Raw genomic sequence first — 15,940 nt, 5'->3', positions numbered from 1 at the left:
ACCATTGACATAATCTGAGGCTAAGATGGGATTCAGCCCCACCTAGGCTCATCTCTGAGAAGGAGTTTAGAAAGCAAGGGAGTCCTTTCTGCACCTCGTGACTCAGCGGCAGGGCTTTTTTAATAACTTTTGTCTAAGCCTTCCTCTCCACCCGAGATAAATAATTACAAAACACTCTTCCAAACAGTATCATCCAAATTTCTGAAAGTACACTTAGTGAAAGTACAGTGCATTAAATAATTAAATAGGAATAAGTTGTTCTGTTCCTCAGTAGTTCTTTCTGATTTTAAGTCTTTCTTCATCTAAATTTTAACCACCAATATTTTAATAAATAAAGGAAAAATAAAATTGCACTCAGTAATGTGCTAAGCTTATGTATGTGCATTAAAAAACATTAAAAAATGGCCTAAAGGTTGTCGCAGATTTTGCATTTTATGATGTTTTAATAGTAAGACAAAAAGATGTATTTTGATATCATGTTTCTGCATACTGAGTAAAGGTAAAAGTAGAGCTTTTCAAGAGTCAAGAGCAGAAGAAGTAGTATTATTTAGAATATTACCATATTTGTTCCAAAATAGCCTGAACCTGAAGAGGAAGGGGGGAGTTGGGAGTGGGGAACAGGACAGGATCAAAACATGAATAGAACACGATAATTTTTAAATGTTCTCAATTGCAGATTTCAAGACATTTTCAAATGCATGACCAAAAGGAAACAATTTTTCTTTTAGAAAAGAGAATCAAAGAGCATTTCAGCTTGGCTGAGGACAATCAGCTATTAATTCCGCATGAGAAAATGTCTCTGATTAATACAGAATCAAAAAATCAAGTCCATATATATAAAAAGTTACATTATCTACTTAGATTTGCTATATCTTTCAATGGGATTACAAGTGTGGAGCTAATGGAATACATAGTTAGTAGTCTGAATATAAGCAATTTCTCTTGTGTAAATATGGCTGAAAATTCTATGTACCTAGAGACAATTACTATCACCTAGATCTCAGGATCTGCAAGGCTAGGAAGTCTGACTTAGCTTTGCCTTCCATCTCAAGGCTTTCCTCCTTCATCAAACACATGGTAGGAAAGCTAAAGGATGTGTGCCTTTGAATTTTTCTGCCTTTGTGGCTCTCATTGACTGATTCCTTTGAAGGGAGTAGTAGACAGTCCTTTCAGAGCTTGGACTGCATGATGGCAAAGCACTCTAATGCTGTGGTCCTGCTCAGAAGACTTCATGGTGCCTCTCTCTGGTGTTACAACTAAGTCCACTCTCACTGACCGAGGTGAAATTAGTTTCTGGTACCACTTGTAGATGAACATAAATGACACCACCTGACTCTCTGCACATGCATGCGCTGTGTGGCATTCATCATCTTGCTGAAACATTTGCCCTGAGGGACTGAGTGCCTCACTCCTGGCCAAGCTGCAAAACTTCACCACCTGCCAGATTGCCTCACATAGCAAGTCAGTTCAAATTTCCATTTCTTTCTTTGCCACAAGACATGGTAAATGTAACATAAGCACCTTGTCTTGATCTTGGATGTGGGTAGGTCTTATATTCTGACATCCAGCTCAAATATAATGTAATTACAATAAACAACAAATGAGGGAGCCCTGGATCCTTGGGGATATATCTTGTATGATCATAAGAATAATTTTGACATTTTCATTCTGACTGATGCTTAATCATGTATAATTTTCTTGTAAGAATGTATTTTTGAACACGTTGTTTCTGTATGCACTTTTGGCCCTGAAATTCAGTATTCACAATGAGCAAAATCAGCATTTTTACTTGTGGTTGGGGGACACACTTCCATAGTAGCTGCAGTGTCAGGAAGATGTGGCGGGATTTGGAAACTGAAAGCAGGCTCAGTTCTTAGAGCTTGGTGTGGAAAAATTTGCTTTTCTAAGCAGTTCAGAGGTATCTCAGATTTCTCCGCTCTGCACAGAAGGCATAGCCTGGGAATGCAAACAAATGCTGCTGCTAGAGAGATAAATCCACTAGATAAATCTTCTTTGTTTTCTTCCCACTTTAAGCTTCATGGCGTATCTGTTGCTCCCTGCCAGACGTCAGTTACGTCCTTATTCACAAGTGCCCTGGTTTTCACTGCCATTAAGTACCCATAAACGTCAGAGAAGCTCGTATAGTCTTGGAGAGGGATTTCTGAAAAATTCAGAGCAAGCAGTGTAATGGAGAGGTCTTGCCAGCAGATGTCAGAAGGCAGAACGGAGACAACGCAATGCCTTACCAAACTCTGGAAAAGGACATTTCAGTCCTTTTATGCTTCCCCTTGCTTCTCCCCTCCTTCTCTCCTGGCATATGTATGCATAAGCACGCAGAAAGAAAATCACTAAGGGAACACTAGCTTGGGACTTTTGTTTTCATTATAGTCTAATACAGATAAAAAGCTGAAGATTCAATATGTTGTTAAGCATCAGGTGACTTATGCAAGAAAAAGAGTTGTCTAAAATTTGAAGTTGCTAAACAAGCTGAATAATAACAAGTTCTTTAAGCTGTGGAACTAATGCAGTCTCGATTTTTATGGATTTTAACTCATGGTTGATTGAAGCTTTTCCTATGGTGGGGAACTCCGAATCTTCGCTTTTTTTGTGTAACGGTGATCCCAAGGGACAGGTTTTCAGAGAGATGTTAAAAACATCTCTCTGTGGTTCTTCTCCTTTCTTCCCAGGCATCTTTTCTTATTGAAATAGAATAGATTTAAGACTACTACCTGTCTCTCAAATTTTGTTGAAATCAGATGAGGCTCCAAAATGCACAAGGCTTTCTTCTGTAGGAAATCTAGCAAAAGAAAATGCAAGGAGAGCTTAATCTATTACAGACTGAGATTAATGAGGCCATTTATTTCACAGTATACCTCTGCTAGAATTACTTAAACACCTGAAATTTCACTGGCAATTTAAACGTTCCCTTAAGTATTCTGATGATTCCTCATTTTTCTACCAGATTATGAATTTATGAATATACAGAAATGTGTCTGATTGACCATCAATCTTTCCTGATGAAACCCTGTTCCTATGACTGCATGTTAGCAGATTAGTTTTTCTCCCTTTTTTCTCCCTTCTTTCCAGAACAGAGAGTAGGTAGCACGAAACGCCATCTTTTACATCATTTCCACATCCCTCCAGCATAGCCAAATAAGTATCGATAACAGTGAGAAGAGCAGATTTGCCTTCTACCAGTGTCCTGTGACTTCCAGCTGAAGTCGCTCTGAATTTCTACAATGATCTCAGCAAGAATAATATTAAATGCTCAGTACTTTTCTCTTAATGTGCTTCTTCCAGCTCTTTTTGATTGTATGTATTTTTACAGTGCCAAACTAATGAGCTTTGCTGTATTATTCTATCACATTTTAAGCTTTGATTAGTCTAGCTTTTAAAATGTACATAAAATTAGTTTGATTTTATTAGCTATTATTTAAATTATCACCCCTAAATTAATCCCTTTGTATTGTGGAGCTGTTTTTATTGCATTACAATGGTTACTTATCCTTCCTGACCTGAGATTATATTGCATTATAAAAATATAGCAACAGATTTTAAAAATTAAATAGAATTTTTATGAAGCATGAATTATAGTCGTATGGACTCATCTACGTTAATCTATAATAATGATCCCTTTTGAGCTATTTTTACAGAAGTGGTACAATTCTATGAAAACTTAGAATGTACCTAAACAGACTTTGACCTTACTGAAATATTAAATTTTATCACCTTCACATTTTAAATGTCCTCAACAGATAGATTCAGAGCCATTTCAGAGTCTGGTAACACAACTGTACAATTACTAATACAGTTCTGAGAATCACAGCCAGCAAAACTTCTCAATGATGCACCTAGAAATTGCACATATGGATAAGCATAAGCCAATTTTCTCCATATGTAAACAAGTTTGAGAATGATGATGCAAATTGTTCAAAACCAAAGTCCATACACATTATTAATTTTCTGGAGTTCAATTTAGGTATGTTGGTGGTGGGTTTTGTTGTGAAGTTTTTTTAAATAATGTAATATAAATATAATACATCCCAAATACAAGCCTTCATGTCACCCCCCTCCACACTGGCACAGCATATGCTTACTCAGCTCACCCCCACTCTGACATCCCTGTTCCAGTGCAAATTCTCTGTATAATGGTAAGCTTGTTCTTCATTTTTACTCTTCTCCTGTACTGCCAAAGGCAACCCAGACTTAACACTAACTGGCATTTTCCAAGAATATGAGCTAAGCTTAGGAAGCCGTTCTATTATGAAAGACACGGTTGTTTCATGCGAAGCACTGACAGTCCCAGAAAGTCTTGCTCTTGTCTCTCCCTAGCAATTCTTAAAGCTCTGCTTCAGATGGTACATTGTACGCTTTTCTGTCTCTATTTGTAGCACCTAATATCACAAGGCACCACAAGGTGCCTCAAATAGACTGAACTCAGGAATAGGAGATTTTGGTAATAACTGCAGATACGCAACACAAAATGCAGCAGCATGGGTGACTCCAGGTGAACCTTTTGGTAAAGTAAGCTGTTGATGGTCAGGCTACAGACTGATGAACAATGAAGCTGTTTTCCATTACGGTGGATTCAGAAATATTGCCACCCGAAATTTCCCTGAAAATGTGATTTTTATAAAAATTCAAGTTCGGCACAGCAATAACTTTCAGAGTGTAAAACACTGTCCTTATTTGTCAAGCCCTGGTGTGTGTGGGGTGTGAACTTGTCACAGTTCTTCTTTCCAAACTCTGAAATTCTAATCCAGAAATCTGTTCGTCAAGTGGCTGGAAATCTTCTTGTTGTCCAGCTCAGTTTTCTCTCATTAAATGTAGCCATTACATTCACAGCTCTCCATAACATTTATCTTTAACTTGCTTGCCCCTCCTCCTGGAATTTCATATTCCAGCTCTTAGAGAAGCCCTGAGCCTTTGGGAGTTCTACTTACATATTCAGTATGATTTTCGTATTCCCTTTCCAGCCACAAACGATTTTGCCTTTATTTCAACATCATCATCTTTACTGATAATCCTGATAATTTTACTTAGCTTTGGCTACCATGGCTGCATAACAACCTTACTTCCATTCTTTTTTGCTGTGTATGTATCCAAATAAAACTTCTTAGTGCTGTTCATACCAGATACGTTACTAGAGTCTATGTGCTGATTAGCTAATAATGCCTGATAGCTTATAAAACCTGACTGGCAGCCTAAGATACATTTCTAGTGTTAGTCACACTTGGGTGGAAGAAGGGGGCAAGGTATACAATTGCAGGCATACACATACACCAGCAAGATCTACAAGAATAAACTCTCTTTTCAGATAGTGGTAACCAGCACCCCAGCCCACAATTTCTACACCATTCTGGTTTTTTTGAAATACATATACAAATAGACAGAGAGAACCCTGTTATGCAATGCAGCAAATGGCCTTGTTTTAAATTTTTGTTTTTGTGAAATGCCAAACAACAGGTTGCAGTGTCGGTACACGGTAAGAGCAGCTGAAACAAACGCAACAAATTATCCGCTGGTTTCTGCGAAGGTCTGGAAAAGCTAATGCGAGTCGCTCAGTGTACTTGAACGCCCAACAATTACTATTATTTGCACAATAGCAGAGACTGAATCTCTGCGCAGGAACCCCAGACGCTGATTTGCGGCACCTCACTGCGCACGCGCTGCAGTTGGAACAGGGCGGGCAATTTGGTGCGCGCGTCCCTTCCGGCGGCGGGCATGGGGGGGCGGGGGTCATGCGAAAGACCTCCCGGCCGCCAGGGGGCGCTGGCGCTCCCTGGGCGCAGCCGGGCCCCGCCCCGCGGGCTGTGGGCAGGGCGGGGCCGAGGGCGCCTCCCGGCGGCGTCACTCCCAGCATGCAGCGCGGCGCGCTTCTGCCCCTGCCGCCGCCGCTGCCGTTGCCCGGGGGAGAAGATGGCGGAGGGAGGCGCGGCGGATCTGGAGACACAGCGCACGGACGTCGCGGCGCTGCTCAAAACCGCCCTCCGCAAGGGCGACACCTGGTGAGGGAGGGGCGGGGGGGCTCTGACTGACCGGCACGGGCGGCGCCCCCCACCCCCGGGGCGCTTGGCTGGCGGAGGGACCGACCTCCTTCCCCTCGGCCCTCCCTCCTCCCGGGGGCGGCTCTGCCGCTGTCGGGAGAGGGCAGCCAGAAGGCAGGGGGGCAGTGCTGTCCTCCCGCTTCCCGCCGCTCGGCCCCTGCAGCCCCTGTCGGGCGGGGAGCGGCCGCCTGGGCGCGGCGGGGCCTCGGCCCGGGCCGGGCTGCGGCGGCCGCGGGGAAGGCATCGAGGTCAGCGCCCGGTGGGGGAGGGGAGGCAGCGGGGCCGGAGCCCGCGGGGGCTTGTTTGGGTTGTGCGGAGAGGAGCTCCGCTGGCAGGCGTCTCTTCCCTTATCCATGCTGAAATGGCCCCGGCGTCACCTTCAAGTTGTCAGAAATCGTATTTGTACTCTGTCTGGGGTGCCCTGATGCTTGTCCATGGCTGTGACAAGCCTTAAGTTTAAATTTTATTTTGACTGTGAACGTGTTAGCTACCTAAGAAAGAGCCCCCGAAGGTGCAAACGGACCTTTCTGATATCTTTTCTACAATAAATGTTTTAAAAATATGATTTCCTGGTTAGTCATAAAATATTTCTTAGTATGCCATTTAAATTGTCACGATTGAAAAGAATTAGGTTAAATAAACATCTCTTTCTAGCAGGTATTTGGTAATTGAGCTCCTGTAGTTGTAGTTCTCTGAGGCTAGGAAACGGGACTTGTTTTTAGGAGGGGAAAAAAAAAGGAACTGATACTTTTTCCACCACTCAACCTCTTCATCTCTTCCTGTGTGAAACTGTCACCCAAAGACAAAGGCTGAAGCATTAACTTACTGAAAATTAACTATGAATACACAGAAGTAGAACTTGCCCACCTCATTTCAGCTGTCATCACTCACTGTTCCAGTTCTATAAAAGACTATATTTAACAGTGTTGATACTGCAGCATGTGTCAGAAGCATATATTCTGATGCATTATTCAAATACTGCTGAGTATATGTTCAGTTTTGGCATTCAAACAGACTGCTCTTTAAACTGGAAAAGTATAAGCAACTAGAAAAAGGAAATCAATTCACATGATAGTGTTGAAAATGACCAGTGGTAGTAAAAGCGTGCTTAGGCTAGTAATCTTTCAAGGATATTTTTTGTTATGGTTCTGTTGCATGTTTTGTTGTGGTTCTGTTATATGTTCTGTTCTATGGTTCCCACTACTAGAAAAATGTCTCAAACACTTAATATTATTCAAAGTGATAGTACCTGTATGACAAGTTTACAGCATGACCGAAACAGTAAGTTTACTGTGCTGTTACTTTTTTTAGTACATTAGATATTTTAACACGAAAGGAACAGTTACACGGAAAAAGCTTCTAAATGTTCTGTGAAAATATATCCAGCTGTGACTGACACTGGTAGTAATCAAATGTTTTAAGAATGAATAAGCTACGGCAAAGTCCTGTGAAGTTTGATTCAAAAATTGTTAAATCTCGCTACATAAATGTGTGTACCTGTGCATTTGTAGGATTTATACTTAGACCTATATATCTACACAAAGTAAAGGGTATGTTTAGTCCAAATGCTTTTTTTCAGACGTATTTTGTCAATAGCTTTTTGATCTTTTGGCATATCAGTAAGGAAAGAAACAGTTAAAGTGCTGTAAGCCATGATTCAGAATTCCGTTGGTTCAGTAGTAAATATTGCTTAAAAAAAAATCAGCAGTGCCATATCAGCTTGTTCTGTTTGAGCTTTAAAGCACTAAAATGCAGTCCTTTTAAAATTACTGGCTTATACTGAATGTCTTGTCCATGCTTTTCAGAATTCAGAGTGTAGAGAACAATAAGCTATATATGGAAAGTATAAAGCTTTGGGGGTTTCCTGTAAGAAAAAAGGAACTAAAGAACAGGGTGAAGAGAGGCAAGTCTTACAGTATCTATGAAGAGGCCATTGAATTTCTTTGTTAGTTCTTCATGTGCAGTGCAGAGAGAAAGAAATAAAATTGACTTGAAATACAAGGTTTTTAGAGTTAGATATTGGAAAAAGAATTGCTGGAACGTGGAAACATTTGAACTGGCAGTTTAGTAAGCTGTAGAGTTTGTTCCATTAGATGTTTTCAAAGGTAGCTTGGGAATAGTATGGGTTGAACTGTATTGCTCCAGTGGACAGAGAAGGTCAGTATCTTTTGACTGTTCTGTCTGCAGCCACAACATTTTGGGCTAGTTTGTCCCAGTGGTCTTCTTTGCATTCTTTTATGGGCAGTTAATAAATTATTGAAGTCTGAGAGATTGAGGATTCTTCTTTCTCTCTATAGAGAGAAAGAAGAATCCTCATTATCTTGGTTTTTTAAGCATACATTAAATAAACATCAAATGTAAGCTTTTCTAAGCAAGAACTTCCTTTGTTTATCAGTTCTTTTAAATAATGTTGACTCCTTTTAGTAAATTCAGTATAAAACGCACACTTGTATTCCACGGAACTTGAATTAATGTAAGTTTTTCTTCTTGCATTATTGTCCAAAGAATCTTCAGGTTCTGTGGTTGAAAGACCTAGATTTCTGTGTAAGAAGAGAATAAATGCTGTATCTCATTGTAAATAATCTGATATGATTATTTCTCAGTGTTTTGAAATTCTGCTGATGCTTGACAAGTAAGGAGAATTTATTGTTTGAGGAGGTTTTAACCTCTCATTTAGAATGACAAAAAAAATATTGGTTGTTAGAGCTGCAGGCAAATTTGAACTCAATCAGTGTCTTTCACTCTCAGAAATTGAAGAGCTGTTGATGTTCATCAATTTTTTAGCCACAGTATAATTTGCATGACTAACTGGTCTTGATGTCATTTAATGCCTTTGTAGCTACAGTGATATTCTTGAGAGCCTTGCCAAGTTTTTCTGGTTTTACAGTGTCATAGAAGTAAAGTTTTCAGTACTGAAAGTTATTGATCTTGGCACAGTTTTCTTATAGAGGTGAAGACTCTGTCAGTTCCTATGTGTCGCTTCTTGTGTGAATTTCTCGGTCATTTCTTTCCCTTATTGAGGTGTTTTCTTGATTTTACCTTTAAGACCACCTTCTGTTCTGATTTCCCTGTAGTTCCTGTTCTTCTGTGGCTCTCTTAGTCAGAGATGTTGTCTCAGTTACTTAAATGTGACATTACAAATGCTTTCATACTCTTGGCTACCTCTTATGATGCACTTTGTCCCTCAGTGGTCTAGGGTATGAAACCACATTTCTCACCTTTAAGTGTCCCTGCCAACAAATGGTTTACTTTGAGTGGGTGACAATGACTTAAAAATGGCGAACAGCCGGCAGGCAATTTCACCACCTTCTCCCTCTCTTTCTCCCAGAGTTTCCCCACCGTGCTTCTTTCATCTATTGCTTGCCGTAACAAGTTGTGAGCAGATGAGAATATAGAAGCTGTTTGTATTTTTAAAAGTAGTAAAGTGGATAAGAATTAGGGTGTTACAGTGACCAAAAAGTATCACAAGGAGTTTATTTAGTGGCTAAGGGAACAAATGCAGTCCTTAGGTGTTTGAACAGACAATACAGAGTAGCAATACAAATATGTACTGTATTCAGCAATATATTAGTGAAACCATACTGTCCAGTTCTAGTGCCCACATGTCATGGAAGGTGTTTATTTGGAATGAGTTCATAATTCTCAAAATGTACTAGGGAAAGCGGAAGCCTTGTCTTTCAGAGACGAGCTTTGAGAGCCCTTATCTGTTTGTATAGAATTCTGAGTCCTGCGCTGAAATACCCAGTGCTGAAATACTCTTTTAGGATAAGGAGTTTTAGGCAAGCAGATAAAGATTTAAGACAGTATCTGTAAACTGAACTAGTCAGGTTTAGACCAGAAGGAAGATGTTGATTTTTAGCCCTATTAGCCACTGAATTTCAGTGCCAGTCATCACTTCAAAGAGTGATAAGATAGATTCTTAATGTGTTCTTGGTTTTTAAGACTTGCAAATTAGTAAAACTATGGAAGTATAGTATTTCAAGTTTTCAGATGTTTCTCTGATATACATCACTTACGAAGTTCTACTGAGTCCAGGGTGAGTACTTTTGTTATCCATAGAGTACGTTTCTTGGACAGTGAAGATAATATTTTTATTTTTTTAACCTGTGGGAATTTCATTGGCTTTTCAAGTATTATACTTGGTCACTGAAGAGAATAAGTAAAAATGAAGTGGGGTAAAAATACTTCCCAGTGAATGATCAGTAGATATGACAAGTTCAACTTTAAAGGATTTTCCCTCCAGAAGTGCATTTCCCCACCAAAAATATATAAGCATTTTAATTCTACCTGCAATGAAAAGTTATGCAGCTTGATGAACAGACATCTGTAGCCTCACTTGAAAACCCTGCAGTGCCCGTAATTGATAACAACCTTGATGCTGAAGTGCTTAGCTTGAATAGCATTTTACACTGGTCTTCTCAGTGTTTTCCACATTTGATCATCCACCACTGTGCTTGTACATGAACGGAATCTAGATTGAATGTTAATGGAAGATTTTACTTGATTTCACTGAGGACATGATGAGATGTTACAGACCTGCACCTCGATAATACTTGGAATGATATCCTAAATTGTTTTGATAGCTTCATAAAATGAGAGACAAGGAACACTATGTCAGTGTTCCAAGGATAGAATTAAGAATTGGATGGTTTTTTCTTTCAAATGAGGTTTAAGTTGCTGATTTTTTACTTTAAGACCTTGTGGTTAAAGTTTTGTGTTAAATTTCTCTCACTGCATAAGAAATGGTACTGCATTTCACCAACAGTTTGTGAAGATTTAAATTCTTCTGGCACAATACTTAAATGGAAATGAATAGATGTAATTTTCTTGTGTTAATAGATTAGGTGGGGTGAGAGCATGTTAAAATCCTGTTTGTGTCAGGCTTTTACCTGAAAATTGGAAGTCAAGCATTGATTCAGGAGTTAGATTATTTTTTAATAAAAAGTCTTTACTTAAATGGAAAATTCCTAAGGGTATACAAAATACTTAAATGGTTGTTAATATAATGTTCACACTGAAATTTTAGCATAAAATTGCAGTCCACTAATTTTGGCTGAATCATACTTTTTGGTTAGCCTCTCGGTAATATGGGTGAAGAATGTGCTGCTTGGGCTACTGCAGCACGTTATGGAAGCAGAGCATGGGGAGATGTAGTGAGAATTTGATTAGTTGATTTGAAATCTTAGTGCATTTAGTTGAACTAAACTTATTTCTGGAAAGGAATGTGAAATATTTAGAGTAAGATTTCTTAAAAATGCAAGGTAAGCTATATTTATTTTTCTCTTTGACCCCTGAATTTTTTTTTCTTGTGGATTTACCTACATTTTGAACAAAATGATGGTATGGTTTGTGTGTAGAATAATTGTCACCATTTTGAACTTCAAGAGCTTGTTAATTTTGAAAGAAAATTTAATTTCAAGGCATCTATTACTCGGGAGTGCATTTAGTCAAGCAATTTCAGTCAGCTTGATCAAAGTAGAAATACAGGTACAAGCCCATTTTTATCTTCTTCTTTTTATAGTTGCAATTGCGCAAGAACAAAAATTGGATGCTGTGCCTTTAAACAGGAGTCCTGATTTGCTTTCAGCAACACAGTTGTTCCACTTTGTCCTCTGTATTGCTTAATCTGTGCTCATGCACAGTGAGGAGGGTAAAAAAAAAATCCCTCATCTGTCTCTCTGGACAATTTGCACAGTTTTACTATTAAAAGTGAAATAGGTGGTGTTCAGAAGATAGGATGTCCCAGCAGTACACAGTGCAGGAATGAGTGTCTCTCAGTGAAGTGTTTTTATTGCATATTACAGTTAACTGATTTGATTTGGAATTCAGAGAGCTGATGTATCAGTCAATATAAATAAATCTAGGTTACATGTTGTTTAATTCTATATATGGTGGCAATGGGAAATACTAAGATCGTAGTCATACTGTTCAGATTTTTTTCTATCAGCCTGGATGTTGAGGTAAAGAATGAATGCCGTTATATGCCTGTGATGTTGATACTATGTTAATTAGGTTTATTAAGTCAAAATGTGCAGTAAACCACAGGTGAACTTGAATTACACAAAAAAGTTACAAACCATGGGAGAATTTTAGAAATCAGTTAGCAAGTTTCCTTCTAGCACTTTCTTTTGTTAAGTGAACACTGTCCATAAACTTTCTGCTGATTTTTATAATTTGTTGAATTTTTAAGAAATGAAGGTGTATTTACAAGTGTTGTAATAGCTTTGGTTTTTTTTACCTGTAAGTTAATGTACAAAGGCTATAAGTAATCCCATTCTGAGCTGCCTTGAGCCTCTGCGCTTGATCACTTGATCATACATAAGGACAGTCTTATACTGGTAAATTTATTTGAGTGACCCTGTTTTACTGGGCTTGCCTGGCAGTGTTTTGGTAGTGGGGGTGCTATGGACGTGGCTTTGGTGAGAAGCTGCCAAAAGCTTTCCCTCTGTCTGATAGAGCCAGTGCCAGCCAGCTCCAGATGGACTGACCACTGGCCAAGGCCAAATAATGAAAGGGACCCATAAGAATCATTGAGTCCAACTTCCTGCTCCTTGCAGGACTACCTAAAGCTAAACCATATGGCTAAGAGTGTCGTCCAGATGCTCCTTGAACTGACAGGCTTGGGTTTGTGGCCACTTCCCTGGGAGCCTGTTGCAGTGACCAAGCACCCTCTCAGACAAGAACCTTTTCCTGATGTCCAGTCTGAACTTTCCCTGTTGCAACTTTATTCCACTTCCTCATGTTTTATTCCATTATCTGGCATTTCAGGGGACTCGAAAGTATACATTTTTCCTTTTATATGATAATCTACTTCAGACAGGCAAGAAACATTTTACAAATGAGAGCAGATATATCTTATGAAACAATCTGAAGCTCCACTCAGAAGTAAACCCTGAGTACTGAAGTAGGCCAAACTTGAACTGAGAACATGTTCACAAACATGCTCAAAGAAAATTTAGATTGGTTTAAGGATACATAATACAACTAAAAGAAAACACCCAAAGCTAATTAAACTCGAAAATTCCATACTCAAGTGTATGGGTTTGGGACTACATCAGTATTTTATATTATCAACTTGTTGGCTGTAAGTGACTTGTTTGTACTATTTTCATCAAGCCAGTTGAGGTTACTGGTTTATTTAAAATGTTTATAAATGTCAAGCATCTGCTGTTTTAGAATTGATCAGTTCACCTTGCTATGAAGTTGTCTTAGTTTTTAGGGTTTGCCTCTCAAAACAGAATATCTAGACATTCAAGACTGTTCTTGTCTTCAATCTTTATTACAAATCCTCCTGGTGTGTTTTACCCTTGAATATGATTTGGTTATGCTGCTCACTAGCTTGACTGATGACATCTGAGAGAGCAAAATTTGTGTTTCCTGGTTAAGTGAAATTTTGATTCCATCAGAGCTGAGTAACAAACATTTCTTAATCATAGTTTTAAAAATTGGATAGGCCGTATTTTTTAACTTTGCTAAGGTGTCCTGGGGTACACCTTCTGAGTCAGGTTCACAGTTCAAAAATCTGCTGTAGCATTGGACTTGTTTGGAACTCTTTCCTGCATTAGGTAATAGTAACAAAAATAAAACCAAACACTGTACCAAGTTTAATGTACATATTTTATATTTTTGTTTTACTAATACATGGTATGCTATTTTTGTATCTGGGACAACATATATTCAGTGCAGCGTATCTGGTCTCAAGTGCATGCCCCAAGTATTTAATAATTTTCCCTTAAAAAGTAATCAAATATTATTTAAGAAATGAAGGTTTAGCAAATGTAGCTCTGATTACTTGAGCTGTGTGTTTTCCTCTGAAATTACTGAATGTCCTTCATAGGTAATGTTTAGTTTTCAGGTGGTTGATTGTATCATGGATATTATGACATTGATGAAAAGACAAATTAAGACCTTCCTATGGTTTTCCTTCCTTAGTGCAGATGAGGAGTCTTGTTGATCTCGGTGAGAAGGCTATATTGAATGTGTTTGTAGAATCAAAAGCTATAGTCTGTGAATTTCTGATTATTACTTTTTCCATTAACACTAAGAAGTCTGAATTTTAGCTACATAGGTGCTCTACTAGATTGATCCCCCTAAGCTGAGCATGGTGTAATTGCTTCCTTGCACTGCTAAATCCAATTATCAAAAACCTGTATTGATCACTATATCACTGGTGATAAGACGTGTAACACAAAGCATTTGAAAAGTAAAATAATTCTACAAGAGCAGTAATTTCTTAAGCATTAATTAACAGAATAGGCAGTTTCCCTGTATGATAATTTCTCTTCTATGTAAAATTACACCTTACCTTCTTTAAGATTCATAGTTCATTCAAATTTAGATCAAGGAAACACAGGCCATGGGACGGAACAGGGGACGAGGCTGGCAGGTTTGATGGTCAAATGGGTGCCTGAGAGTGACACACACACAGTTACGGCTCTTATGGAACAGAACTGGATGGCCACAGCAGATGGGGCTAATGTTTTTCTTCTGATTTTTTCCATAGTGTTCATCAGTAAAACCTACAGAATGATTGCCTAATAAAGCTGTATGTATTAGGAGACTAGTATTTGAATCATCAGGAAGTTTTGCAATCTCTTAGAAGTTCAGTAGCATATTATTGGTGGGCTACAAATACAAGTTCAGTAGTGAAATAATGAAGAAAATAGCAAAGATTGCCTATGATCTTCAGTTTGACCTAGCATTTCATCCTAAGGTAGTAGCAAAAGGTTTGGGACAGACCAAGCAGAAGGAGATTAATACTTTTAGGAATGAGAAATAATGAAGATGATATCTTAAAAAAAAATTCTGAGCATCACTGAACAAATTTGATATCTTGATGTTAAAGAAATTCTGGACAAAAAGATATAAAATGTAGGCATCGCTGGGCTTTGCAAAAGCCAGACTGGCAACAGTTTAATCTATTTAGCAATACTGTGGAGCTGAGTTTAGAGATAAAATCTCTTTATATGGAAGTGTGATGTTGATAATTATTTGTAGGAGGAATATCTAGTCCTGACTCAAAAGTAGGATTTGTTGATGTTGACTCAAAGGAAGAAGACACACTCTCTGGTTCTCGATAGGACATCAAGTTCCAAAGTTTTTAACTTGCATATGAATGTTATAAATAAAACTCCAGCAGGAAGCAGTATTTTACTAAAAGTTATCTTGCACTTTTTTAAAGAGCTGCCTAATTACCTTGTGTCTCCTGAATTTGTAAATCGAGAAGAGAAAATAAAGGTGATAATTGTTCATACTAAAAAAAGGAAATGTTTGTTCAACTTGCCATTTTTCACCATCTGATATGTTGTATTGGCAGTCTTGCAAAATGTACTTGTGCACTGTGATTAATGGAATCTTTAATTGCCCGCAGTTAAAGTCCACGTTGGTGGGAGGTGCTAATAATGGTTAGCAGAACAGAGAGAAAAACATTTGCTGTTTTGAAGGCTGATGAATACCAGTGCATATCATTAATTAATCAGTGATCTAGGAAGTAGTAGCATACCAATAATTAACATGTATGTCTTCTCCTATTTAAGGTATCTAGTGGATAGTCGCTGGTTCAAACAGTGGAAAAAATATGTTGGTTTTGACAGCTGGGACAAATACCAGATGGGAGATCAGAACGTGTACCCTGGTCCTATTGATAATTCTGGACTTCTCAAAGGTAATTGCTTCTGATTCTGTATTAAGCCCCTACTAACATAAAGTGCAAATTTTTTACCAGTTGTTCATCTTCTGAAGTCAATAGTGTAAATGAATCTTAGCAAACATGAAGGTAAAAATTTTTGTTTCTTTGTCTTCAGACTACAACATGGGAACTGGAATAGATTTTCCCAATAAATCAGAATTTTATAGATAAAATTATTGGAACTTCTTTGCAATGGTAACAGAAT

General features: G+C 38.5%; 1 protein-coding gene across 3 annotated transcripts in view; it reads left to right on the top strand.

Annotated features, from left to right (window-relative positions):
• Nucleotides 1-5,881: 5,881 nt before the first annotated feature.
• The window catches only part of USP15 (ubiquitin specific peptidase 15), a 61,571-nt gene continuing 51,512 nt past the window's right edge, over nt 5,882-15,940 (top strand). For 2 of the 3 annotated variants that reach the window (XM_027721178.2, XM_027721177.2), the window contains exons 1-2: nt 5,882-6,008; nt 15,584-15,711. In XM_027721178.2, the coding sequence (XP_027576979.1) occupies nt 5,920-6,008; nt 15,584-15,711 (217 nt within the window). In that variant the 5' untranslated portion in view covers nt 5,882-5,919. The remainder of the gene's footprint in view (nt 6,009-15,583; nt 15,712-15,940) is intronic. The other variant, XR_003540736.2, reaches the window with a different exon arrangement.

Source organism: Pipra filicauda, unplaced genomic scaffold, assembly GCF_003945595.2.
Source record: "Pipra filicauda isolate LSUMZ 115617 unplaced genomic scaffold, ASM394559v2 scaffold247_size1415610_pilon, whole genome shotgun sequence".
Lineage (NCBI taxonomy): Eukaryota > Metazoa > Chordata > Aves > Passeriformes > Pipridae > Pipra > Pipra filicauda.
The sequence above is the reverse complement of the archived record's forward strand: the minus strand, read 5'-3'. Positions and strand labels throughout refer to the sequence as shown.